Source organism: Linepithema humile, chromosome 1 (assembly GCF_040581485.1).
Source record: "Linepithema humile isolate Giens D197 chromosome 1, Lhum_UNIL_v1.0, whole genome shotgun sequence".
In the NCBI taxonomy this organism is placed as follows: Eukaryota; Metazoa; Arthropoda; class Insecta; order Hymenoptera; family Formicidae; genus Linepithema; species Linepithema humile.
Genome location: NC_090128.1, coordinates 19,607,306 through 19,633,953, shown reverse-complemented (window position 1 = coordinate 19,633,953; position 26,648 = coordinate 19,607,306). Strand labels below are relative to the sequence as shown.

The following is a 26,648-nucleotide window of genomic DNA, read 5'->3' as shown; positions in this document are numbered from 1 at the left end:
AATGTACTACCGGAACATCGAGAACCAACGGCGCGGGAAACGGGGCTATTAAACGATCGAGTCGAGCACCATTGAATCGAACTCGTACGGCTTGCAACCGTAGCTCGTTAAATTCGCTCTGGGAATTCTACGAAGAACTATCATCTTTAATCAGTTAATCAATGATTAGTAACTGATTCAGAATGGAGAAAAGGTAATTTCGGAAAGGTACACGCTTGGGGCTAATAGAAATTTAATGTGATAGATTAAAATGTGCAAATATGCAATTATAAAAGAATACTAAAAAAATTCATATTATAAATAGATGGACAGAACGATAATTCTGGAATTTTTTACACATTGCTACATAGTTGTGCAATTCTCTCTGAAAATTTCAAGCAATTTGAGCAATTTTTCCAGAGAAGAAAGCAAAATATATATTGGAATTACTCACGCTATTTTTTCGTGACAGAATTCAGGGAGGCCTTCAGGCTATTTGATAAGGACGGCGACGGAACTATTACGAAAGAAGAACTCGGCAGGGTTATGCGTTCCTTGGGACAATTTGCGAGAGCGGAGGAGTTAAGAACGATGCTGCAGGAGATCGACATTGACGGTGAGCGGCAGTTCTATTATCAATCTTAAATTGTAGCAAAGTTAGAAAATTGAATTGCAATGTTTCTTCTATCGTCGCTTTATTTATCCGTAAATATTAAGATGGAGCACATTTTTTTTTATTATTACATTTTGAAAAATTGTAATATGTTGCCAAAGAGAATTTATCAAAATTTATATTTATAATTCAAATGATTTAGTATAATATATTGAATTCATTATTTGAGGAAGATTTTATTTTGCAATCATCGAAACGTGCGTAATATTTCTTTGTTGATTAATTCAATTAATATAAAAAAGTGTAATTTAACTATTTTCCAATGTATAATTGTACTTTCAACATTTAAATTAAATACTGCATTTTATCGAAACGCGCGTGATATTAATCACCGACATTGGTGTTATTATATGATATTATTTTTTATTTTTTTTCCCCCGACAATCCATGCATTCCACTTCACGTGTCATGTGTCGTCGAACGAATAAATAATGCTTCATATAATATCTGCTAAAAAAAATAAAAAATAATAATGGCTAATGAATATTGACAAATAAAATAGAAAGGACAGAAATAAATTAAAAGAGGATCTGCAAATTAATTTTATTAACTAGTACTGTTCGCGATGTAACATGATAATACCGCGTTAGCTCCCGTGATGTGCTAATATCTAGCGTATTATTTAATCTTACAGCGTATTAACTTACTTTTACTTGCAAATGTTCATGCAACACAGCTTTGAGAAAACAATCGCGACGCGAACGCTGACTAAATAATAACGCATGCGATCGCCTGGCGCCTTCCGTGCTCTGCGACGCAGGTGCACTGTCGGCGCAAGGATTTAGAAATAATCATAAAGCAGACCATACTTTCGTATTCTGTAATCTGCGCAACGACGCGAGCTGCTAAATTAGTAGTATGACTTAGCATCGCCGAAAGATAATTTTTTTTCTTCTTATAACATTAATAGCTTCTACAATCCGTAATCCTGTTCCACCACAATTATTTACTCACGCAATATGCACGATACGTCGAACAATTAAACCATAATTGTTACCTACTTCTCGGGTACGAGAATCCTATAAAGCGGAAACTTTCAAAAACCGATTTCATATATGCGACGACTCGATACTTTCTTCCGTCGAGTATTTACTATTGATGATTCGGCGAAAGCGGGTCGGCGTATTGACGCTATACCGACGCGGATGGTACAAGTCCTTGTACCTGTTGCTAGTGCGCTCCACAGCGGGGCTGACTATTACCAGTCATTTTCCATGTAATCAGGGGAATTACGAAGTGGATTCTCGCAGCGAAAAACGACCACTCGTCGCTCCTCGAAAAAGAATTCGATAAAAACGAGCTTTTAGAACGTTCAGCGCTTTCGGGTCGCTTTGCGAGTTTGCGACAAAAAAGTTACATTTGTAGTGATTATTAAAATCCACATGGACACGCGGATGTGTCGGGTGTAAATCGAAGTCCGCGCATACCCTAAAAGCCGAAGTAATTACGTCGCGGAGGTGAATCCCGGAGGGAGGTGTTATCCGCAAGTTGAAATTCGGTGTGAAAAACCGCCGCGCTTTTCAGCGAGTCTCCGAAAAGTGATAATAATTTCGATTCCGGGGATTAAGTCGACGTCGAAAGAGATTTTCCAAGTTTTAACTCTTAATCCCCTGACTTCTCGGTAATGCTCCGACCCGTCGCAAGAAGGGGTTTAACCGCCCGACACGCGAGAGAAATATTCCGGGATCGTACAAAAATCGCGATCGCAAAAAAAAAAGGGGGCCGAACGGCCGACCGCGACTGTGGGCAAAAAAAGAAGCGACGAGAATCTCGATAATCGCCGGCCTTCTCATCCCCGGGATATTTCCGAGGGAAATTACTTCCGTTTGAACCGCCCGTGCTCGGCGTACCGTTACGATACGGTTTCGCGAACTGTCGTCGTCGATTGCGAATTGTGTGAACCACGCGTGAAATTATCCATTCTTACGCGCCACATTGGTTTCTACGATACTGAGCGATCGTATTACGCTCTTTTCCGCAACTTTGCCCGGAAAGCTGCGCCGGCGTGAGAGGCATTGCGGGAAAAATCGTGTCAAAGACGGTATTCATCATTTTAATTCGGATGTTTTCACCGATGAGCTTCTTCCTACCGAAAGAACACCTCCTACGCAATATCTTTTCGTATCTGCATTTCTTATGAAAATGAGTTCTCGACCTAGTCGGATAGCTTCGAAGTCGCCGTTCTTGAGAAATAATATGTTGCTGAGGAAAGAAAAGAGAAAAAAATTTCGCGAACTTTGGTGTACTATCAGATAAATTGCGTGCAAACTTGAGAGTGTCCTTATTTTTTCTTTTCTTCGAGAAAAAATTCCATTTTCGCAAAGTACGAGCTACTGCATTGATATCAATATTGTTTGTTATACTGTTAAAGTAGAGACTATCGCTCAAGTAGAAGACATATAAAAACAAATTATTAACGTGTTATCAGAAAGATGCGAAAAGTATTTTTGGGATAATACGCTTCTAAATAATATCTTAAAATTTTCGAAACACTTGATCAATTTTATAAATTAGTGGACATCGTATGGACAGCATAAAATTTCCTTGCCAATAAACTCTCTTATTTGGCACGATTTTATTTCACGGAATAGTCGTAAAACGGCGTAATATTGTCCAAAAAACGGCGTCTTTTGAGAATCTATCGCTACATTCATTTTCATAGCAGGTAGTTATCGTTATGCGGTTATCACGACCGACCGTTCAATTGTTTAACCAATCGATCTTTCTCGCAAATGAGATTCAATTGCGAGCGGCCGAAATTACTCGCGTCGTAATCCGCTAAGCTAAGCGAATCAATAGGAAGAACTTTTTTAGCCAATAAGCGTCGAAATTTCAATACGAACGAATAACTTGCAGGAAAGTAATTTGTTTTCCCCTGTGATTAATTCTTCGACAGCTCTAATAACGCTTTAATTAGCTCGTTGAGACTTTTCCGGCCTCAGATAAGAATCTGCCTGAAATTCCGCGGTTACGTAAAGTGCATTCATAATTCGCCGCGGCTGTTATGTATAATCCTCTCTTCACTCGCCGCTTCTTCTTCGCCTCGCAATAGCACATATAGGATACCGATATCTGACGAAATAACGGCTTAAAGTTTCTAAACGGGTAATTACAAATACATCGTCCGCGGCGTACGTGGCGAGTTAAATGAAAACGAAGCCAATCTGCGCCATCGGCGCTCCAGCTGAACCGTGAATGCGGTTCTGTTTCGGTGAGCGATACGTCCGCACACTACGTTTTCATTCGACCGCAGGAAGAACTTAGTTTTAGAAGTCTGAATGTCTTTCTAAACACAGGGTCGGCGATAATTAGTATGTTTAAATGCACATGCGTATATCGATCACGTTGACTCTGAGTGTTAAATGCGGCGGCAAAAGGCGATTCGCGGTGTTTAATTAGACTGTAATTTCCTCTCCAGCTTCATAGAGTAAGTCTACATGACAGCCGCAATAACTCTCAGCTCGCATTATTTTGATAGTGACTTGGTAATTATGTCAGAATAATTTGACAAAGCTGGATTAGACCGTACAAAAACACATGTAGATATATAAAGTCCGTGTTTAAAGTCTAATTTCATCTCAGTTAATACTGCAAAGTGCGGTTCTTCAAAGACAAATAACGATAAAGAACGAGAAGCAGAAGCGTAATATTTTTGTACATTAATAATTTTCATATTTTCCGACCATCGCGCTTTTGGTTTTTATTGTCTTTTTTATCATAATAAAAATTGTTAATTAAAATAAATAATTAAGAAAACAAATTTTGCAGTAAGGTGAAAATATTCGAGTCAAATAGAGAGGTATTTTATTAATTACTTTATTACAATCATTAAGATATTTTTGCCAATTAAAGGAATGAATTTATGTCTCTAAATATTTGTACAAGCATACGATATGCCAGTTGACTGCTATCGATTGAGGCATACTTACAGACTGTTTGCTGATGAAACAATCAGCCGTACAACCGCCGCTGTTTGACTTACTTACTTGGGGAAGGTCGCCGGCCGTCTTATTTCTCATGAATGAGTTTCGGTGACTCTGCGAGACTCTCTCTCTCTCTCTCTCTCTCTCTCTCTCTCTCTCTCTCTCTCTCTCTCTCTCTCTCTCTCTCTCTCTCTCTCTCTCTCTCTCTCTCTCTCTCTCTCTCTCTCTCTCTCTCTCTCTCTCTCTCTCTCTCTCTCTCTCTCTCTCTCTCTCTCTCTCTCTCTCTCTCTCTCTCTCTCTCTCTCTCTCTCTCTCTCTCTCTCTCTCTCTCTCTCTCTCTCTCTCTCTCTCTCTCTCTCTCTCTCTCTCTCTCTCTCTCTCTCTCTCTCTCTCTCTCTCTCTCTCTCTCTCTCTCTCTCTCTCTCTCTCTCTCTCTCTCTCTCTCTCTCTCTCTCTCTCTCTCTCTCTCTCTCTCTCTCTCTCTCTCTCTCTCTCTCTCTCTCTCTCTCTCTCTCTCTCTCTCTCTCTCTCTCTCTCTCTCTCTCTCTCTCTCTCTCTCTCTCTCTCTCTCTCTCTCTCTCTCTCTCTCTCTCTCTCTCTCTCTCTCTCTCTCTCTCTCTCTCTCTCTCTCTCTCTCTCTCTCTCTCTCTCTCTCTCTCTCTCTCTCTCTCTCTCTCTCTCTCTCTCTCTCTCTCTCTCTCTCTCTCTCTCTCTCTCTCTCTCTCTCTCTCTCTCTCTCTCTCTCTCTCTCTCTCTCTCTCTCTCTCTCTCTCTCTCTCTCTCTCTCTCTCTCTCTCTCTCTCTCTCTCTCTCTCTCTCTCTCTCTCTCTCTCTCTCTCTCTCTCTCTCTCTCTCTCTCTCTCTCTCTCTCTCTCTCTCTCTCTCTCTCTCTCTCTCTCTCTCTCTCTCTCTCTCTCTCTCTCTCTCTCTCTCTCTCTCTCTCTCTCTCTCTCTCTCTCTCTCTCTCTCTCTCTCTCTCTCTCTCTCTCTCTCTCTCTCTCTCTCTCCCCACTCGTCGCAGTAAGTGGAACCGTTTGACGTCGTTCCGCTGCGGCAAAAGCGAAAGTTTCAAGAAGTTCCGGCACGTACCTGCTCGGTGGAGGAAGCGAATCTGCGAGCATCTTCCGTGCTCAAAGATTCATGTTGCCCCGATCGTATTATGATTTCGCCCACGCGCCGCTGCAGGCCCCCCTTACAATGTCTCGTAAATTATCGCGCTATCGCGAACGCATAAATCTGCATAAAACGCTCCCCGAGTAGAAATCATGATTAGGAACTGGTAGGATTTTTGATAGTTTTTCCTGATGTCTGGACAGGCACTGATAAGGAAAGCAGGCGTGGTTCCAGCCATAAAAGTTACGACTGGCCTCTTCGAAAACTGGGCAGTTTTACTAATCAGTTCTGGTCAGTTCTGGACTGGCTCTGGGCAGTTTTTTTTAAATCGGTTTTTGAATATATAGAAACATTTCTTTAAATTTTGGTACAGTAAATACAAAACAACTTCAACTTTTTTAAATATTAAAATATTTATTTTATTTAGAGTTTTATTTCATTTTTTAAGTTTTCTTAAATGTAACACTTATAAAATCTTTTATTCTTAAAATTAAACTTATAAATTCAAAATTAATTTTTAACACAATAAATAAAAATAACATTTTCTTTTATTCTTTACTCTGCTTTCTTGCAGTACGTTGGCCTTCCCAATCCTTCGCATTAGAGATTACGTTACCTAGACAAGTAAAGAAAGATTTTTCTGTCACTACTGGATTTTCTTGATCCTTGTTATATGTTTTAAATACAATATCTGAAATAATACATTGCATTTAATAACAATAATTATTAAGCACAGTCGTCTACAATTAATAATTTAGAAAGATTTTTTGTCAGAATCGGAACAAATTAATTATATTACCGATGATACAACGGCAAGTCACTGTATCTTTAAATATTAGTTTAGTGCCCTGTTGCTTAAGGCACGTATACTGGCACATAACTACTCTTTTGACAAGTTTTCTCAAAATACTTGTCAACATTTTTGACACACTATTATCCCTATCTATTGTTACATAGATGGATCGCTTCTGAAATATGAATAAAATACATTTTCACTCAAAGACTAAATTTGTGTTAATAAAAAATAGTTATCTAATAGTTTCTTTAATTTTTATGATATTAATGCTCACGAATTCCAACTGAAAATTTTTTTCAATTTTGAGACGATTATCAAATTCTTGAAAGTCTTCTAAAGCATTAAAAGGCATGTTTAACTCGTATTTCTCCATGAAATCAGTAAAGGTTATTATACAATCATCATCTTGATTGATATTTCTAACGCGTAATATCTCTTTTACGTCTCTTATTTCATTTGCCATCGATGTGATTTACAGAGTTAATTTTCTTTGCATTGATATTATATCGTTAATGCCTTAAAAATAAATATTATTTAAATAAAGTGATTACAAGAGAGTAATTACAAGTATATTTCATTTTATACGTACCATTCAAAATTTTTTTTGAAGTATCTGGAGCAGATAAGTTATCAGTGGGTTTTTGGGTTTTTGATTGATGGACTATAAATAAAAATAGTATAACTAAAATTAATATAAAAAAAATTAATATTGTAGCAAAATAATAGAATAATTGCATTATAATTACAACTCGGTGATTCAGCAATATACAATTCATTGTCAGAAATATCATTTTTTGATAATGATGACAGATTATCTTCTTTTGATTTTGTAGATGATTTTTTGTTTTCTATTACTGCCTCAGGAAAAGTAGTAGTTCTTTGGAAATTTTCGGAATCGCTTTCGCTGCTATCTTTACTTGAATCTTTTAAACCTGCAAAAATAATGGACATTTATAGAACATAAAATTTGTGGACGAATATTTTTTTTCTTATAACTAACTGTTAGTTTCATTCAACTCTAAATCGTCCTCTTCATCGTCCAGCTGGGGAACTTGGGACAATAGTTTTTTTCCCAATTTTTCGTTGTCTTTAAAATTTTTTTTCTTTATTGCATTAAATGTTTTTAATGCTTTTTCTTCAGCATGTTTCTCGCAATCTGTTGTATAAGCGTATTTTTTAGTTTTTAATTTTTTAATTTTATCTAATGCATCAGTGTAGTTATCTGAAAATATAATAGCAAATTATTTTACTTATTATTTTAGTTATTTTTACTTTTTATTAATTTTTTTTTTAATTATGTTTCCTATTATGCAACATATGTTGAAAATATAATTTTGCAACACTTATTACCTAAATTGTTGTACGCGTATTATTTTTTTTAATTATTATAATTATCAATAATTTTTTATTGTTAAAATGTTGAAAAAAATAAATTATAAAATTTTTTGTTAGTTAATGTGTAATGTTTTTTACTTGAATCGCCTCGTATAATAATTGGCCATTTTCTCCAACTCTGCAGAGGATTGGATTTTGTTCGCACAAGATGGTGTAAGAAATCACGATCTTTTTTCATTTTCAAGTTCTCCGGAAATGGTGAAACGAGCCTACATGATTTTATGTCGTATGTAATCCAACTAGTTGGTACAACATCCACAATTTTTTGGAGACAATTTTCTTCGTGGAACTCGATAATTTGATAATGGCGTTCAGTATCCATCAGCTTTAATAACACATTTAAGTCAAAACTTAATGAAATGAATATTAAATATTATTTATATTAGAATTTCACAACTTACTTTAGAACGTTTAGAGGGTGTAGCGTATGGATGATGTTGGCTGTGATGTTTTCGAGTTGCCATTATTTTCAGTCAAAATTTCTTTTACCTTCACGAAAACTTTTACACATGAGATAAAACATGTATTTTATATGTCAATTGATTTTAAGGTTAACATGCTTTCGTTATCATAGTCAATTACCAGCATACAAAAAAAAATAGAAAATAATTGCAATCGATTATTAATCGTCTTCTGTTGTAAAATTGGTAATCGATTATGACTATAATAATTGCTGGATGTTATGTAGTACAAGAGGAAAAAAAATAATCGTTTGATATTAAAACTACTTACCTCGTATTAGACACACGCCTTGTATTAGACACACTTCGGTAAAACACGCTCGCTTCGATCAGCACCCGGAATATTTAGTTCTCAGTACACTACTTACTTCGAAAGCTAACGAACGATTGCGCCGTCTTCAATCTGTGATCTTCAATCCTCTTTATTTAAACTTTTCTAAAAACATCTATCAAAGTCAATAACCATTCTGCCTAATTTGTCCCTCTACATAGAGGCGTTTATACAATATGGTATCGCAGTAAATACAAAATCAGCATTACCAATAGATAAAGTACTGATTTTATAGCGAAATTTTATTTTCATTGACCATAATCACAGTAAGTTTTACGATAAAAAACAAAAAATAAGTGTTTCTACTGAATATTGGTGAAATACTCAGTGAATCTTAGTGAAATCCTATTTTATTGTTTCCATTATAGTAACATTTTCACTGATTCACTTTATAAAAAAAAATAATAATTTTAGGTTACATTCACGGATGTTAAAGGCGCTAAATATTTATACATATTCAGAGTGTATTAAGAGATACGATCAACTTCAAGTGCAGCGTGAAACTGTATTTAACATCCGTGAACGTAATCTGAAATTATTATTTTTTGTCGTTTATAAAGGACTGAAACTTTTGCATTGCAAATCTAGAAAATAGTAAATTAACATCAAGATTTAATTATATTATAATTGTGTTCGTGTTATTTATTTTTTTTTACTTCTACGTACTATCTACTACTTATTACTTTTTACTTTTTTGTTTCATAGTCTATCATAAAAATGGATAGAATAAAGTATACGGCAAAAATGCGAATGAGACGCAAACGTGCTTTATATAAAATTCAAGAAAGTAAGTAATGATGTTAATATATTTATTATTTATAGTGTTATATATATAAAGGGATCTCGATAAAACTGTGATTAAAAATTATTAAAAAAATACGATCTTTTATTGTGGAAAAAATGTTAAATCTCTCCATAAATGTCAATAAAGAGCATTTTAATACTTTTTTTTAATTATTTTAATCTTTCACAGAGGATAATATTCAAAATACGGATTGTCAAGAAGAAGTAGAAGATGAAGAAGAAAACAGAATAGAAATGGAAATAGAACAACAAGATGACGCAGACATAAGTAATGAAGACGAAATGGAAATAGAGCAACAACGTGAAGAAGACGAAATGATTGAAAAAAATAATGTCGAAATAGAAGTTCATGATGAACAAGAATTTTATTTAGAATCGGAAAAAGAAGACGAAATAAACGACGAAACTACAAGTGACGATGAAATCGAAGATGACGTAGAAGTAAAGGAAATAATGGAATTACGAGCATGGGCCATTCAAAATAACATCCCGCATATCGTTTTGGATGCTTTATTAAAAATATTAAGAAATCGTTTGCTTCCTACTCTGCCTATATCAGCTAAAACTTTTCTGAGAACAAACTCTGTCCGATTTAACATAGAACAATTCCCATTAAGTCGTGGCCAAACTACAGCAGAATTTGTTTATTTTAGTATAGCCGAAGGACTTCGTAAATGTATTAATGTAAAACTTCATGCAAATAATACGTTAAATCTTATATTTGGTATCGATGGAACATCGCCATATAAATCAAGCGCTCTTCAGTTATGGCCAATCATGTGCAAAGTTCAATTTGAGCCAGATTTATATGAGCCATTCCCTGTAGCAATCTATGCAGGTGATAAGAAACCAAATGATTTGAAGTTATATTTACAAAAATTTATCGAAGAGATTAATGAATTACAAACGAATAACATAGTTTTAGAAAATCAAATTTTTACAATCAACGTCATGTGTTTTGTCTGTGACAGGCCAGCTCGTTCGTTTATTAAGGGCATAAAAGGACATGGAGGATATTATGCTTGCAAACGATGCGTTGTTCGTGGAAAACGAGTTGCTCTTCATGAAACGAAATGTTCAAATAAGACAATGATTTATCCGGAAATTGACTGTGCAGAAAGAACAGATTTATCATTTCGACTTGAAGAAAATCCGGAACATCACATTTGTAAAACACCTTTAATTACTATACCAACAATTGATATGATTTTTCATTTTGTGCTAGATTTCATGCATCTTTGTTGCTTGGGTGTAATGAAAAAATTATTATTAGATTATTGGATTCAAAGTAATTCCAACGTAAAATTAGGCGTGCAAGGTAGACTCGAAATTTCTCGGCGATTGCTTGCCCTTCAATCTCAAATACCAGTGGAATTTCAACGAACTACAAGATCGCTAGTGGATATTTTGAAATGGAAGGCAACAGAATTTCGATTTTTTCTATTATATAGTGGCCCTGTTATTTTAAAAGGTATTCTGCCTAAATTATTATACCGGCATTTTCTTTTATTTCATGCTGCGTGCAGAATTCTTTGCAGTAAAGAATTGGCTTTAAAATATAATGCGAAAGCTAAAACATACTTGCGAATTTTTGTATTAACTGCTCGTAATTTTTATGGATCAGCTTCACAAATTTTGAATATGCACAATCTCATTCACTTGGCTGACGATGCAAAAAATTTAAGTTGCTCATTAAGTGAGATCACTGCATTTCCGTTTGAAAATGCTATTAAAAAAATCAAACAAAAAATTCGCAGTGGTAAACATCCATTAGCACAACTGTGTCATAGGTACAGTGAATTGTGGTCGATTGATTCGGTTAAAAAAAATCCACCACCAACTATTACTATCGAAAAATTTGGACGAATCTTGTCATCTGGGGATGTTTTAGTAAAAAAGTTAAAATGGAAAAATGTTGTCCTCTCTACTAAAGAACCTAACAATACAATATTGCTTCATAATGATAAAGTAGTTAAAATTACAGATATGTACATTCCATCAATGAAAGAAATAAATGATATTATAATTGTGGGAAGATTGATGAAGATCAAAAGTTCCATGTATGCTTATCCTTTTTCTTCTAAAAAATTAAAACAATGGGAAATTGTAGATAATGAAGAAAGATCCAAAAAAAATAACGTGTGGATTACATAAAATTAAATCAAAAATGGTACGTTTGGATGTCCTTGTTAGCAGCGTAACGGGGGAAAAAAAATCATACGTTATGCCACTTCTTCATTTATAAAAAATTGTATAAAATAATTGTGAAAATTAAAAAAATATATATATAATCAATGTTCTATAAAATATAATTAATGTTATAAAATATGCATAAAATATAATTGTATAAAATATAATACGTACAAAATATATGTAATTGTGTAAAATGTAATGAATGTATGAATTAGCTACGCAATATGCATAATTTTATTCACTTAGCGTCATTTAGTTCGAGATAGGGTTTTCCCTAAGTGTATCAAGACTGGAAATCTAGTCAGTGGTTGGTCGGAAAATGGCCCGAAATGCCTTGACTGAAAACACTGAAAGGGGCCTAGTGCCCTGTCAGTTTCCCATCAGTATTTTTAGTCAAGGCATTTCGGATCATTTTCCGACCAACCACTGACTAGACTTCCAGTCTTGATACATTTAGGGAAAACCCTATCTCGAACAAAGGAAAACTGCTTAGAGTCCTCCTTAGAGCCCGGCTAACATTACTTATTAGGGAATGCCACGACACTTTCTGAATAGATACTATTCAGACATCTGGTATTCCATGACAGATTTCTACTCGGGTCGTAACTTGACGCGAATTCGTACGTATAAATACGGTATGTCTCGCGGCGCGACATTTAGTCCCGCGACAGAGCTGCGCGCGGCCGTCTCTCTGCGGATGCGAAGTTAAATTATCGTCGATCATATCAGGTGGAATCAGCTCGTACAGGCGGAGGATGCATATACACCGCCGGTTCCTCGGACTTTGCTCGTTGCCGATCTCCGATACCACTTTGTGAATAACGTCATGCACGGGGCGCGCACAGTTGCGACCGAAGTTATCATGATCACACAACTATTATATTGCTCCTGGGGATTTATAGCGGTTAGAGGTGCCTCTCACGTGCAGTCGAACGAGTCGAAATGTTCCCCGGCACGGGCAATAATCAAACTTGTGCACCGAGTGTAAAATATTATTCGACACCATCGGCGAGGGAAAAATTAACGTTTTTTTTTTTAAATTTATTAAATGAATAAATTAAATGAAATATTGCTGTTTTAATGAAATTGCTCAATATCGACTGTAATTTTTTGCGAAAATTCTTTTGACAGTGTTTTTACAGTTAATGGTTTAGGGCGGAGAAAAAAATTCTTGTACAAAGGGTGTAACTTTGTTAATTAAATGGCGTGTACGGGAATTAACTTCGTAGTGAAAGAACAAATGCTGCGTAACTGGATATTAATTCAACTGCTTGGTGCGCGCGACACGTGCGTTACTAAACTAAAAATAATTCTGCTCGCACTCATTGCGTATTAACGACACACAGCTTTGCAACTTTTTTTTCCATTCGTTCCCACTCTAAGAGTATTATTTTTTCGCCCGTGATTTCGAAACAATGCACTGAAAAATTTAATTGCCTCTCGATTCCTTTTTTCCTCATCGAATTTGGCGATCGCAATATACGATGATCAAAGTGAAAAGTTTCTGCAAATACAGCTGACTGATATTTTCGAGCTACGGTTATCCCGAAAGATCGGTGTGCCTCGCGTTTTTCGAAAAACGTGTAATATGAATGGCAGACTCACGACGATTACGGCCATCCATCCAACTTCCGTCTTTCTATCGCTTTTATTTCCCGATTTAATTCTCCGGGAGCATGCATCATCGTTGCGAAACGATATCGCCGCATCGATCCATTCGCGCGTGGATCTCCTATCGACGAAAACTAATAACGTTCCGCAAATATCGTCCGGTTTTCGCGAATCGCCTTCCATCGGTCTCTCGACGTATCGCAACCTAGATTACCCCGTATATTGTTGTTTTGCTTTATTTTTTCTATTTTTTCTCTCTCTCTCTCTCTCTCTCTCTCTCTCACTCACTCTCTCTCTCTCTCTCTCTCTCTCTCTCTCTCTCTCTCTCTCTCTCTCTCTGTCTGTCTGTCTGTCTGTCCATCTCTCTATTTCTGCCTCTCATTTTGCGTATCTCAGAAGGGTGTGGATAACATGACGCAAATGAAGCTTGTCCGATTGGGACCGGACCGCGGACATCACGGCTGTTTACAATTTAGCGTTATTTTCCACGTGCGGCGATATTTGAAATCGGGCAGAACAAAAGGCGAGAAAACCACGCTGGCGCTCGAGTGCCTCACACGCGAGTTTAGTTCGCGATTCATATCCTCGAGCGCGTGTCCGCGCCAGAATTGAATTCCGCGGAGAAGTGGATTTCGAACCACCTACGCGACACTTAATAAACGAAACGAAATGACCTACAATCTGCATGACAGACGGGAATGGAAGAAGAACCCCCGCCGGGATTGTGCGAAGTAGCGCAAATGATAAATCCCGACAGAACGCATGGAAATAACGTCGCTTGTGGTTTTTTTTTTTTTTTTTTTTTTTTATCGCGAAACTCGCTCGTCAATTGCTTAATTGTAAAAATAAATGATAATGGAAGCAAGAAAGTCATAAGCGCGCGATGTTATTTCTTCCGGGAACGGGTCATCCCGGATTTATCCCCGTCACGAGATATTGCTCGTTACGTAACTTGTGCTTCTGTTAGGACGGACAAGAAACACTCAAAAAAATATTTCGCTGATGTAGTTAGATTTCTAGATATCGCAACAAAAATGTATCGCTATTTTTCGTATCTGTGAAAACATTGTTTGTCACATATAGAATTTATAGCAGTAATGTTCTAGCAATAGCTTCTGAAAAATTTAGGTACCATTGCTAAATGTTATTCATTGCATGATCTAACACGTGATTGATCTTATATAGATAGGCGCTTTAGAGAAACTTTCTTTTTAAAGTTCACAAACAATACAGATATATATTCTGTTTCTGTCATCTAAACTGATTAAGTAATTACATATGCAATATCACAACAGTTGCTAATTATTTATCTGTTTTAGTTAATTTTTTACACTTAGAAAATTTTAGCTATTATTGCAAGATTATTTTTTTGAGTGAAGGCTGCGCTGCCGCACCACCTACGTAAAGTGATCGCTATATCGGCGCGAGTTTAATGAGAATTTTAACGACTGAACGGGGGAACAAAAAGAGGAAACGGCAAAGCAAGAAAAATGTGATGGATGCAAACGGACAGATGAGCGGATGCGCGGAACGAAGCTAATCGACCCTTTTTGCAAAGCGCTTCGCGGCGACGCGGTGCGTCAAAATGAAAAACGACATGAGCATTTTCGGTTATGCCGGGCACGTGACCGTGACATTCGTAATATGCCAACACCGCGGGCTTCTTATCGGGTTGCAGGATTGATCCGGACGCCGGGCCTCCTCTCCAAGGCGTACACAGCGATTTCAAGCTGGCACGATTCCCATCTGTGATCGCCTCCTCGGAGTTACGCCTATGGAATTCTATCCGGAATCCCGGCAGCCCGTATCGTAACACGCAGTCAATTTGTATGCCCGCGCATACGTACGTACGTAGGGCATGTAATACATGGTATAATACACGCGACGAATCCGCGCTATCAGAAAATGCCCACGGCTACGGGCTGCCGAATACGTACGTGTCCTATCCGTGTGGCCGTCACTCGCACACCAACGCCTGGCGTCGGGTTATCTGCAAATGGGACCGAGAATTATGTAGAGCAGATCGATGATCATAATCGCTATTGATTAATTCTACGTGATACACTGCGGACAGAGCACTCTCGCGGTGATTACACCGTCTGATACTGAATAATTGTAGCCTCTGAGAAAGTCTGAGGTAGCGCGACACTCGATGTGATCGCGGAATCTCCTCGATGCCTTTTCTCGGTATCGAGAATATTGCTGCAATTAAAATTTTGAGAAATAAAATTTTACGTGTGAAAGAGCGCGATTTGTTAAAGAGAAATTATTCTTTTAAATCTTAATAATTTTTGTAACAATACTAAATAGACTCAGCGGCACAAAAGGTTTAACAAAATTTGCGGCATTTGTTGAAGATAAAACTTTATTTTGTCATGCAAATGGAGATGTCAACCTGCTCACTTACTTAGCATAAGTACAAAAAGGAAGTTGTAAAGGACGAAGAGCGAAGTCACGTTTTGAGAGATCCGACTACACCGTCGACTTATAGTCGTGCGAAGAAATAGTATGTATTGCCAGCGAGTTTGCAAGCGAGCGTAATATACTTTAAGCTCGCGAACAGTACAATATACTTTGTGTTGGCGCTTTCTCTACGAAAACCGGTTATCGTTTAGCCGCGCTTACGCGCGTAACTATTTGCGCAACTACCAGGCTATCTCGCACGAATGCCGGCATGCGGACACGCGCATTTTTGCGGGCTGCGTGCGTGCCGTCGCATACACATCGCTAACCGCGCGTGCGATGCATAGAGGAACGGAGGGCTGCAAAGTCGACATATAGACATATATGCGCGCATCGGGGGAATCCCAAGGCGGCGGCTCCCGAGTCCCCTCGGCATTATCGCCGACTAAATCCCGTTTACACCGGCGTTTATCCCCGACTAAAATCCGCTTATGCCGCGACGTCGACGGCAGCCGGAAATCCTGAGAAGAACGGCCTAGAGACACGTCATACGTTGCAAATGAGGGCTTCGATTTTAAAAGCGCGCGTCGCGGCGGCCCCCGATAAAATGCGCGCCGAGACGTGTGATCGTTTCCGGTTGTAAATTTCATCGCGGATAGCTATCCGACGCGCACTCGGCATTCATGCATATTTTTTACGTTCCTCACATTTCCATATTTTGGGAATACGAAAAATGAGAACGTGTGCGTTTTCCAATTGTATCTAAATCGTTTTCTATTCTACGAGGGATAAAAATCACAAGCGCGCAATAAATAAATAGACGAAAATAGAAGAGGGAAATATCGGTGTAATTCTATAAATTTCATTCCATTTTTATGAATTCGTAGGCGTCCATAAAGTAGAACAAGAGCTCGCCCTTCAATCGCGCCATTCCGGTGATGGAAAATTTTGCCTTTTATTCTACACCTTATATTTCCTTTGAATCAAACGTTATTGTATATATTGCAGAAACTTGATAAGAACTTATCAACCGTAATATAGGATAGAATTTCATTCACTCCGACGGCACGATAACTTTGCAGAACTACGGAAATTCTACATAAAGTTGTAGAACCATCGGATATCTAAAAGAGTCTCCATAGAGACATTGAAATGCTTGTAATGTTATAAACTCTTAATTCAAAGTTTATAGATTTTTATTGCTCATACACCCTTTATTTATTGTGGTGACAGACCGTGCAATTAAATTCAGAACACGAATTAAAAATTAATGAATTTTGAAAGACGATGTGACGAAAAATAGTTACGGTGAAATACATTAATTGATATAAATTCGCTGTGCTAAAAGTAGGACCATTATTCGTCCCATATAGATACCCTTTTTTTTCTCTGCACATTAATGGATTAACTGCACCCTACGTCATCCCATGTATGAAAATTTTAGGTGAAATAAAATGCCATTTGTATCAGTGCCATTAGCTCGACGACGAGGAAAATTAGAATAAGCTACGCACATTATTTTAAGATCACAATGAGCATTAATATTCGGAAATTACAATACAGTACATTAATGTAAAATAAACCGAATTTTTTTAATCCTTCTCTTGATCAAACGGTATATAGTGATAGATTCATAATTACCTGTAATACGTGACTTTATCGTTGTACACAATTGCGCGACGGATCTGCAGGAATTGGTTTGTTTGCGGATGGCCAGCGGAAACAAAATGAACTGTAAACTTTACGTCGCGCGAGCAACGCGCGTTTATTTAAGCAGCGGTCAAATTATGCAAATCGCAGGCGCCAATTTGATCGGGATAAAGCCAATTGCAGATTCGTTTGATTGTGATTTATTTCCTCTTGATATTCACGCGAATCCGCCAATTCGATTTTCGTCGACCACGTCGCCCGATTACTTGTTTGCGGCTTTATGAATTTTCGTCTCGTTTGCATCGTTAATGTGGCGAACAACGAAAAACATTGATATGAGTAAAATGGAGCAAAAACACGCACGCATGATAATCCACCTGTTTTTATTTGTTGAAATAAGTGTTGATGAAAATAAAGGGCGCGTACAAATATTTCGACAAGATATAAGCAATCAAATATACGAATTGTCTACTCATGTTTTATACTTGTCTCTATATAAAATGGAATATTAATATCTGTCAGATATAGATGACATTTGCAAGCAAATACTTTAAAATACAAAATGTAGCAAAATATAACGTGCTTTTAGACTCTTTCGACTTTTATTTTATAAGTGTTCTTGCTTCTATTTTCCGGTAAAAGCATTTGTTTTATATTTTTTCGCACAATGTACTCTTTTGACATTGTTGATACTAACATGATTCTCATAATGTATCATACTTTAAATTATTTTTAAAGACATAGAAGCATAATAAAGCGGGAATTTTAATATTTATTAAGTCGACATTGTGAGCAAAAGAACTACGGTGGCTTTTGTTGAAGAACAAATTAATGGTAAGTGCCTGCTTAAGTCAAGGCCGTAATTAAGCGTTTGCATGAAACATTGCGTGATTATTAAGGATCCGTTCGTCTTTTATCTCTCATTGAAAGAAACTCTCTGAAAAATAACGTGGAAGAAAACTGCGGTTTCTCGCGCGGCAAGAAATTTCCATCTAAGGACATTACTTCGGATCGCAACGTGTAAAATTCGTTTATTTCTGCGCTCTCGCTCGCGGCCGTTCTCTCCTTACGCCTTTGTGCGAATATTGCCGTGTACTTTGCTCTTATTATGGCGCATGGCGGGATAAAGGGGTTGCGTGGCCGCTTAAGAGGATGGAAAGCATTTACGCTGCGGAACTACTTTACCGGAATGCGGGGAAGATCTCTCACGTTCAGATCGTAGATTGCCCGATAAATGTATAACACATTCCGATGGTAAGATTACACTAAACGTCAGTAAGATTAAGAGGGCGAGTTGCAGAATACTCGACTATCTTTGTATCCTCCATTGAAATAATTATTCTGCTGAAAAAGAAATTAAGAGGTTCTTTAAATAATATTTAGTATATCTAAATTCTAAGAATCATTTAATTCTTTAATCAGAAGATTTTCAGTCCTCCTGAGAGCTTGCAGAAGTCGACTCTGCATTTAAATGACGAACAAAGTTTTCTCTTCCCATGCAATCAAGCTATTCTCTATTTTACACGCGCAATTAAATCGTGCGTTTAATTAAAAAGATTGTAAGATATATTATTATTACTCACTACAGTGCTGTTGTAGATACATAATTGCAATATTGTCTTATTCATCTTTTCAAGATCATAAAGAAGGTAAATTATATGAAAATACCAGGAAAAATTATAAATTGCGTTCGGCTTTGTTGTCTCAGAAATTCGTATCTTTAAATGGACCGCATTATTTTTCAGTTTCCAAAATTTTTGAAACGATTACACATGAATCCATGATTAAATTTATCTGAATCTTACGCGATTAATTAATTTTGCGAATTCTGCTGTTTTACATAAATTATAGGTATTCTCATATTCGTCGCGCTGCAGCGCTTGAAAACTGTAAATAGAATTTAAATATCAGACTCGATTATGCATGCATTTAAATGTAGCATTATTGATTTTTATAATTTACATAGCTTTATTCTTTTTTAGGTGACGGAAACGTCAGTTTCGAGGAATTTGTCGAGATTGTCAGCAACATCGGTGCGAGCACGGCGGCTCCGTCGGACCAGCATCAGGAGGAGCAGGAGTTGCGGGACGCCTTTAGGGTGAGCGTAAAAAAAAGCGTAATTCCACGTTGTTTATCTTATTTGGATCTTTGAATCACGTGGGCGACAGCTCTTTCATCCCGCATTGGTCCACGCGATCGCCAGATAAATTCTAATGATGGTCTTATGTTAGGTCTTTATGCGAAGCGCGCCTAATATCGACCGTGGATTTCTTGCAGACCAGGCAATTTTCAACCGGATTACAGCGATTGTTTTCAGTCAACTTTCCTCCTTACACGAAGGAAGTGAGAGGATTTTCTCGAACATTCTTGAATGAGAGGATAGAGCCGATTTCTTTCAAAGATTAGGGCAAAGTGACCGCCAGCTTGCAAACTGCGCCTCGGTAATTCCTTAAGAACCGACATTGTTCACGAAATGCAAAAGTTTATAATGGCCACGGCACGCGCTATGAATTCTTGAGTGTTTCATGCATACTTTATGCATCTTACTAATAAGTTTTCTGCTTTATGGATGTTTTATGGTTAAATGATGACGCACGTTTAATCCCACCCCATCGTCGATACCAATATGTAGCTTAATCTTCATCTTCCGAAGAGCTTAAAATTTAAAACTATTCTAGTAGAATTATCGAAACGGCTCAATTGAAATATTTTTTACATGCATTGTAAGACAGATTTAAATTCTTTAAATTTTGAGAAAGAATTCTTTCCAGATTCGATTTTATGATTATACTTTAGTGCGATTTTTTTTATGGCCCTCGATATTGCTTTTATTTTATGGACTACAACAATTGGATACAGTCTTATTACTTTGCACATAGCTGAAGAGAAAAGACTTGTTTCAAGCTCAAGAGATAAGACAGCAATAAATAAATAATAAACAAGGTAGCAAATAAATCTGATTTATACGAAAGAGTTTGTTCGCGAGGGATGATGAAATAGCGATTGGAAAACATAAAATTTTAAAGTTGAATGGCTCGCGGGGAGTGCAATCTTCGATCTTTTTGTAATAAAATAAATTCCCAGCCCGCACTGCTTACCTCTTATCGAAATTTCCAACACGTTCAGTACGAATGTGAAAAATGTATAGAGCTCGATGACATCGACCTCGCAATACTCTCAGGTATGTATGTATAATGCGGTTATTTAAAGTGGCACGTGGAAGGATATGAGGCACGGGATAAAGGAAATCTTTACACGGCGCAACCCCCGCGCGACAAGCAATGCCGTGAGAGCGACATGAAATACGTATACATATATATGTATCGCGAGTAAACGGCTCCATGAATGGTTGAGCAGAAATTGCATACATATTTGCGCTATTTCAAATGAAATTGCATCCAAACAGTTAACGTTTTGAGAAATTTCGCTTCTTACGCAAAAAAAAAAAAAAAATAAGACGGAAATTCTCCAACTTGTGTCACTTAAGAATTCCGCTTTATATTTTTTATGTGTCGTAAATCAAAATGTATAAAAGAGATCAGTGATTTCGGTAAAAACAGAATAATTTTTTAGTTGAAAAGTTATGTGCGAAAGTTGCTTGAAAAATTACACGATCGAATTTCATCGAATTCAGATGATATCGATGCGACGTAAAAATATCGGAATCGGATTATATGCCGACTTTATGGGCGCGAAACACTGGGAGATAAAGGGATCACAAAGCTTTGCGTTTTCTTGCTTGTTGTCAGTGAAGATTTTCTTTTATGAATAATGCATCTTCCCATCGTACATGTACCTTTCGCTTTACTTCAAACTACAGATAAACCGGGATCAGCACAAAATATTCCGTTTAATGCGACACGCTTCCGCAAGCGGTTGCTGCAAGAAAAATGCTCTATTCGATTGTACGGAATACTAATTACGAGCGAAATTAATTGCATTTCACGCGCGCCTAATAAAACTTCGAGATTCTCTCGACAAGATCGGACAATGGAACTTCAATATATGCAGCACTCATGCACGTAGAAAATTGATGTTTAAGGACTGAATTTGCGAAAAATTTTGAAAATGAGGAAAATAAATCTACGGGAGGGAATTTCGCATGAGATAGACTCGTAAAAATACACTTGCGAGGGGGATACTCGTAGAAAATGGGCAGAAGAGGGTTACGGAGGGTGGCGGAAAAACACGGCGAGTGTCCACTTGTGCAGAAGCGCACTCGATCGGTGTACAGTCCTCTTACAAGTGCGCCAGTGTTTGTTCGGGCTTACCTTACCTTGTCGACTACATTCGTAGTCACCGCCCGGTCCAATTCACCCGCGAAGAACATACGACACTTGATTTTACCGGGTGTCCTGGATCTAATTCTCCCGGAGCTGACCTCGCTCCGTCTAAGACAAGCGTGTTTCGGCTTTCTAACCGCATCGCAAACCTCCGCCGAAAATGCCGAACGGTCACAAATCGTGCAAGAAGCGCAAACGTGGTATATATAAACGGAAAGAATTCTCTTTCAATCGAGTACATCCTGGATTTTACATTTTAATCAGGATTTTAGGAGTCTGAGACACTTTCGTCAGATTTCACAGTTGAGTATATTTTATGGATTTATGTTTTATTTCATTCGCGGTGGATTTTTCAATTGAACGCGTTCTGGTCTCAGTGTACGTGAGCGAACTTCGAGACCTTCTTCGATGGGTCGTCCTTTGAAGGAGACGGCGGCGAGAAGTTACGCCGAGCAGTTTAATTCCGCTCATTCCGTTGAGTATGAGAGCGATTATAATAATTCCATTAAAGTCGCTAAATCTTAGAAGCCTTATTAAGATCGAGGGGCTAAAACGACGACGAAGTCGTGCTAATCCTGAATATTACTCATTGAACTTCTTGTCGGGCAAATGAAAATGATACTCGCATGCCTCGCGAAGTCATATCGAAATGGGGAACGCGATTCGCGCGAGGTTTACTTGAAATTCTTCCTCGATCATCACGATCTTTTAATCTCTCTCCCACGAGAGTAGTTCTCACCTACGGTGGGAATATAACGCCTATTGGTGGAAATAAACGGGGGTTTTCCTCGAAGAAGAAGGAGAAGAAGAAAACTTTTGTCTCCCGCACTTCGCGCGTGATGCAATCACGGGGTAGATTAAACCGACGCGATTACCGTCGCTTTTGGGAATTCGCCGATCTTCCTGCGAGTTTTATCTCGATTAAAGATGTACCGCAGCTCAACGCAATTCGCTTCCAGAAATAAATGAGTTTCGCGTCAAGGTGCTCGAATAACCAATACAATCCGATTTACCGCGATACCGATAAGAGGAAGTTAAAAGATTTTACTTCCGTGGACGATATATTTCATCCAAATTGGATTAAACTCGGATCCTGATTAAACCGGCAATTGCATCTTTGTTTGCCAATTATAAACACTTCGTGCATTGCACGATAACATACGCGTTATTGTAAATCGTAATTTAATTTATTACTCACTAAAAAAGTTTTCGCTACGTAAATGTCTAGCGATAAAGGGAAAACCATTTACATTCAGTTTATTAAATTAAATACAAAATTCCGAGTGCGCGATAAGAGTTTCACGCATTAAAACCAGATCGTCGCGTCGGGATTTCGCGAGTTTCGCACGTCGCTTAATATCGCGCCTTCGCGAGTTGGCTATGGCTTATCCTGACTGACAATGAAAGGATCTTGCGTAGCGACCTGGTTGCATCGTACAGCTTCTGTCCCGGAAATACGCCGAAAGATTGTAAACCGCTCCCAATCCTGGCTGGCTTAAAATGGAATTCAAGCGGCGAGGCCAAAACGAAGTACAAAAGCCGACCCGGAATACAGAACTCGTCTTAACAACGTTCTGCTGCGCAGATCTTGGCTCGATTAACCGTACCGTTTAAAAGCGCAGCTTGATCACTCAAATATTCCACGCTGTCAATTAATTTTTCGCGTGGACTCGCGACGAGGAAAATGAATAGGTCAGCCTGAGCGCGTTGACTTTGGTAGGTAAATACCGCAGCAGTTTGGGGCGACTTAATTAATCCACTTTGGTCTAATTTCGTCCATCCGTATTTGCCTTTAAGAGACGCACTTTTGGGACCCGAGAGTTGAAACGGATAGACGACTCCGGTCGGAGTTTCTTCTCGTCAAATAGAAACGAATGCGGTAACTTAATACGCGTGGAGTAAGAACGGACCGCACGGGCCAATTTCCCTCGTCGATCGCCTCCTTTTAACGCGCATTTCGTTGGTGCGCCTGCACAGTTCCTTCGCGAACATATATTCCGAAGTTCCAGCCACGGTAAAAAGCACCGCGCTCGAATGCGCCGAGAGTGCAGGTTTCTCGGCGTAAAAGCGACGGCCCCTCCATTAACCGTACACTGCCACTGGCTCGAAACATTCGCAACACGTCTCGTTTCCGGCAACATCTTCTCAACCTCCTTCGCATCTTATTCTCCGCCGGAAAGACGTACATCTTTTTCGAAAGACGGAGTTTTGTCCGCCACAAAATCTCATTCACCATTCACACATGCCTCCATTCATTCGCGCTTATTCTCAACCCGGTCACATTTTTCCGTTTCAGCACTCCCGTCAGCGCGCGTCCCGCCAACGCTTCCCACCGACATTCTCCCTGCGTCCGAGACTCGTGACAGGAAACGCGGCGCGTCCAGTTACGATACTCGCTCTTGTTTTCGCGATGCCAACAAAGACGAGGCTCTCGATCTCGTTGCGTAGCCTTTTTTCCCCCTTTGTTCGCCACCCACGTTCGGTACGTTTAATTCCTTCGCGTTGAAAAGCTTTTATTCATTCCATCTAGATGATTATCGAAAGCGAAGGAGAATAGACAGAGATTAATTAATCGTTACGGGTTTAAATAAACGTGTAATCGCATTTGTACAAGTATTAGACCTATCTTTTCTTTTCTTTTCAAATCTTTTTGTTTCGTTTAGCTGCGTCACGGCAGGAATAAAAGACATAAAAAGAAATTTAAAAAATAATTAAAAATTGTAAAAAGAAATATAATATTAATTTTGGTTAAATTTTTATTATATTCTATAATTAAATTCTTTCTTTGTAATATTGATTACCTTTTATTTAAATCATTTGGATTGAAGAGAACTATTAAAAAAAAAAAGAGATCAAAACTTGTGTGCTCTGTAATGAATACTCGTTTTATGCAGCTTAGTTATCCAGACTTTTGTTTTCGCATCTTTATCCGCACTGGGATCGTACCAAATTCTACAGGATATATGTACGTTAAACGAATGAACAACGAGCAAACAGCGTATGTGAATCAAATTTATTTAAAACTTTCTTTCGTTCATGAGTGAATCGGACTGAATGCGAATTACATACTAACGAGCATTTCTCTCTGCATTCGCCATAGCGCAGAGATTTTTCGACTTTTAACAACAAAAATTCTATTATTTTACGTTTAACAAATGTCCGAACTCTCTTCATAGTTGCGGCATTGGATATAATAAAATTAATTTTAACGTAAAACAGATTTTCAAACCAAGATAAAATAGCAATTAAGAATCTAAACTGTTAGCAGTGCGGAAATAGAACTTTTATTCCGTTATTTAAACAGTATTGAAGTTCTACATATTTTGTTGTAAATTAGATTTCTTTTTAGCACGAATATAGGAAAAAGTTACGTCGCAAGAACGAAAAATGAATAAAAAATTGCTTACGTTATCGAGATGTTACAAAAAAAAAAGAGACTAAAAACGGATCTGTCAATTGTCATTTTAACTTTCATCAGTAATTTCCGTTAAGTATTCATGATTTTTGTGAAAACAATGTTCACCGTTGTGTGCCGAATCAATAGTTAAAGATAATAGTGCCACTGAGAAGACAGAAGAAATTCACCTGGGTGGGCGAGTAGCCGCTGGGTGATGCGGAGAAAAGTGTGTCAAACTGTTACGCCACAATACATTCTAATGACGCCGACTTTGCGGAAGACTTATGTCAAAGCGTTTCCCCTTGCTCGACTATTCTTCCGGATTGTCTACTATCGTCTATCCGAGCTACTTCTTTGTCACTTGTCTGGTTATCTGACAAGTTTTCGTAGCGTCGGTGTTATTTTTCGGTATTCTCTTTAGGATATGCAAGCTTTCCTTGCGTTTTCCCTTCTTTCAGAATGTCATTTGAAATGTTCGCGAAAAAATTGAAGGATCTCGCGAGTTTGACATGACGCGAGCTTGATTGTAAGTAATATATGATATTAATTAATTTAATAGCGATCTATTAATCAAATATATTAATTTTGAGAGTTGTGTAACATTGCGTAAAGTTATATCTTCTGCGAAATCAACATAAAATTATTAATTTTCATAAAAATTTAATAAATATGTGGTCTGCCTGTCGAAATTCCAACCTAAATCGTCTAAGTAATTTTTCCGATAATTTAAGATATTCATGAGACGAGCTCCTAAAAATGATATACAAAACTGGCACTTCTCGAGGAGGGAAAGACGTGGAGCTTTTCCGTAATGAAATAAGTATAAATTTAATGAATAAATTCACGGTCAGGTACGATTTATTATGTTCGTTGCTGTATCACGGTATTTGCGAGTAGTCTTATCAGATTTATTTCCAGACAGTCTAGTTCAGATTGGTCCCCTTCATTAAATTTGCTTTTATTTCATTGTCTATCTAAAGCTGTTATCTGGAATTTTTTTTATTACATTTATTTCGTTGGAACTCCCTTTATTGTTCAAGGTTTGCCTTTAGATTGTCCGCCGGGCTTCCTCGACTTCTTATTTTAACATACATTTAAGCACTGATCGTCGGCGTGGTTACGCCGTTTTCCCTTATCTGCGCGAATTATGTAAATCAACCCTTCGGGTTTTTCTCCGTTTTTCTTAGGCGCACGTGTACGTATTATTGAACCTACAACGGCACGTGTAGAAATTTAAATTTGTTTCGGTGACAGTTTGGTGGCAGAATTATCGAGATGTTTCGCAATCTTACGATAACAATCTTAGGGGGGCGGAGTCTTTTTATTTCTCACTTTATGATCTTATCAATGAAGAAATATATTCTATTCTAGTCAGTTTGAATCGTTGCATATGAAATATTTGTTAGAAACCCTAATTTATACAAAAAAAAAATTTTTTTAAATTAAAAAAATATAAAAAAATTTTAAATATAAAATTTTAAGTATAAAAAAATTTTAGATCGGTTTTTATTTTTATTTTGCGAAATTTCATCGAAGAATTATCAGAAATATACTACGTATTAGATTCTTGAAAATGCTGCGACAGTTTTTTAATTATAAAATTTCTTAAAGTTTCTTACACACAACAACGAAAAGT

The 26,648-nt window shown here is 37.6% G+C and overlaps 1 protein-coding gene and 1 long non-coding RNA gene across 10 annotated transcripts in view; one reads left to right on the top strand and one right to left on the bottom strand.

Annotated features, from left to right (window-relative positions):
* LOC105668633 (uncharacterized) overlaps nucleotides 1–26,648 on the top strand; it is an 83,424-nt gene that overhangs the window by 47,338 nt on the left and 9,438 nt on the right. For 7 of the 9 annotated variants that reach the window (XM_067347193.1, XM_067347197.1, XM_067347194.1 and 4 more), the window contains 2 exons: nucleotides 452–595; nucleotides 9,645–11,867. In XM_067347193.1, coding sequence (XP_067203294.1) covers nucleotides 452–595; nucleotides 9,645–11,629 — 2,129 coding nt within the window. In that variant the 3' untranslated portion in view covers nucleotides 11,630–11,867. Of the gene's footprint in view, nucleotides 1–451; nucleotides 596–9,644; nucleotides 11,868–19,314; nucleotides 19,431–26,648 lie in introns of those variants that run through there. The other 2 variants (XM_067347198.1, XM_067347199.1) reach the window with 2 other exon arrangements.
* Nucleotides 6,102–9,652, bottom strand: LOC136997045 (uncharacterized). Its single transcript, XR_010887857.1, has 2 exons — nucleotides 6,759–9,652; nucleotides 6,102–6,656 (listed from the first exon to the last, which is right to left on the bottom strand). It is a non-coding gene; the product is annotated as an uncharacterized lncRNA (long non-coding RNA).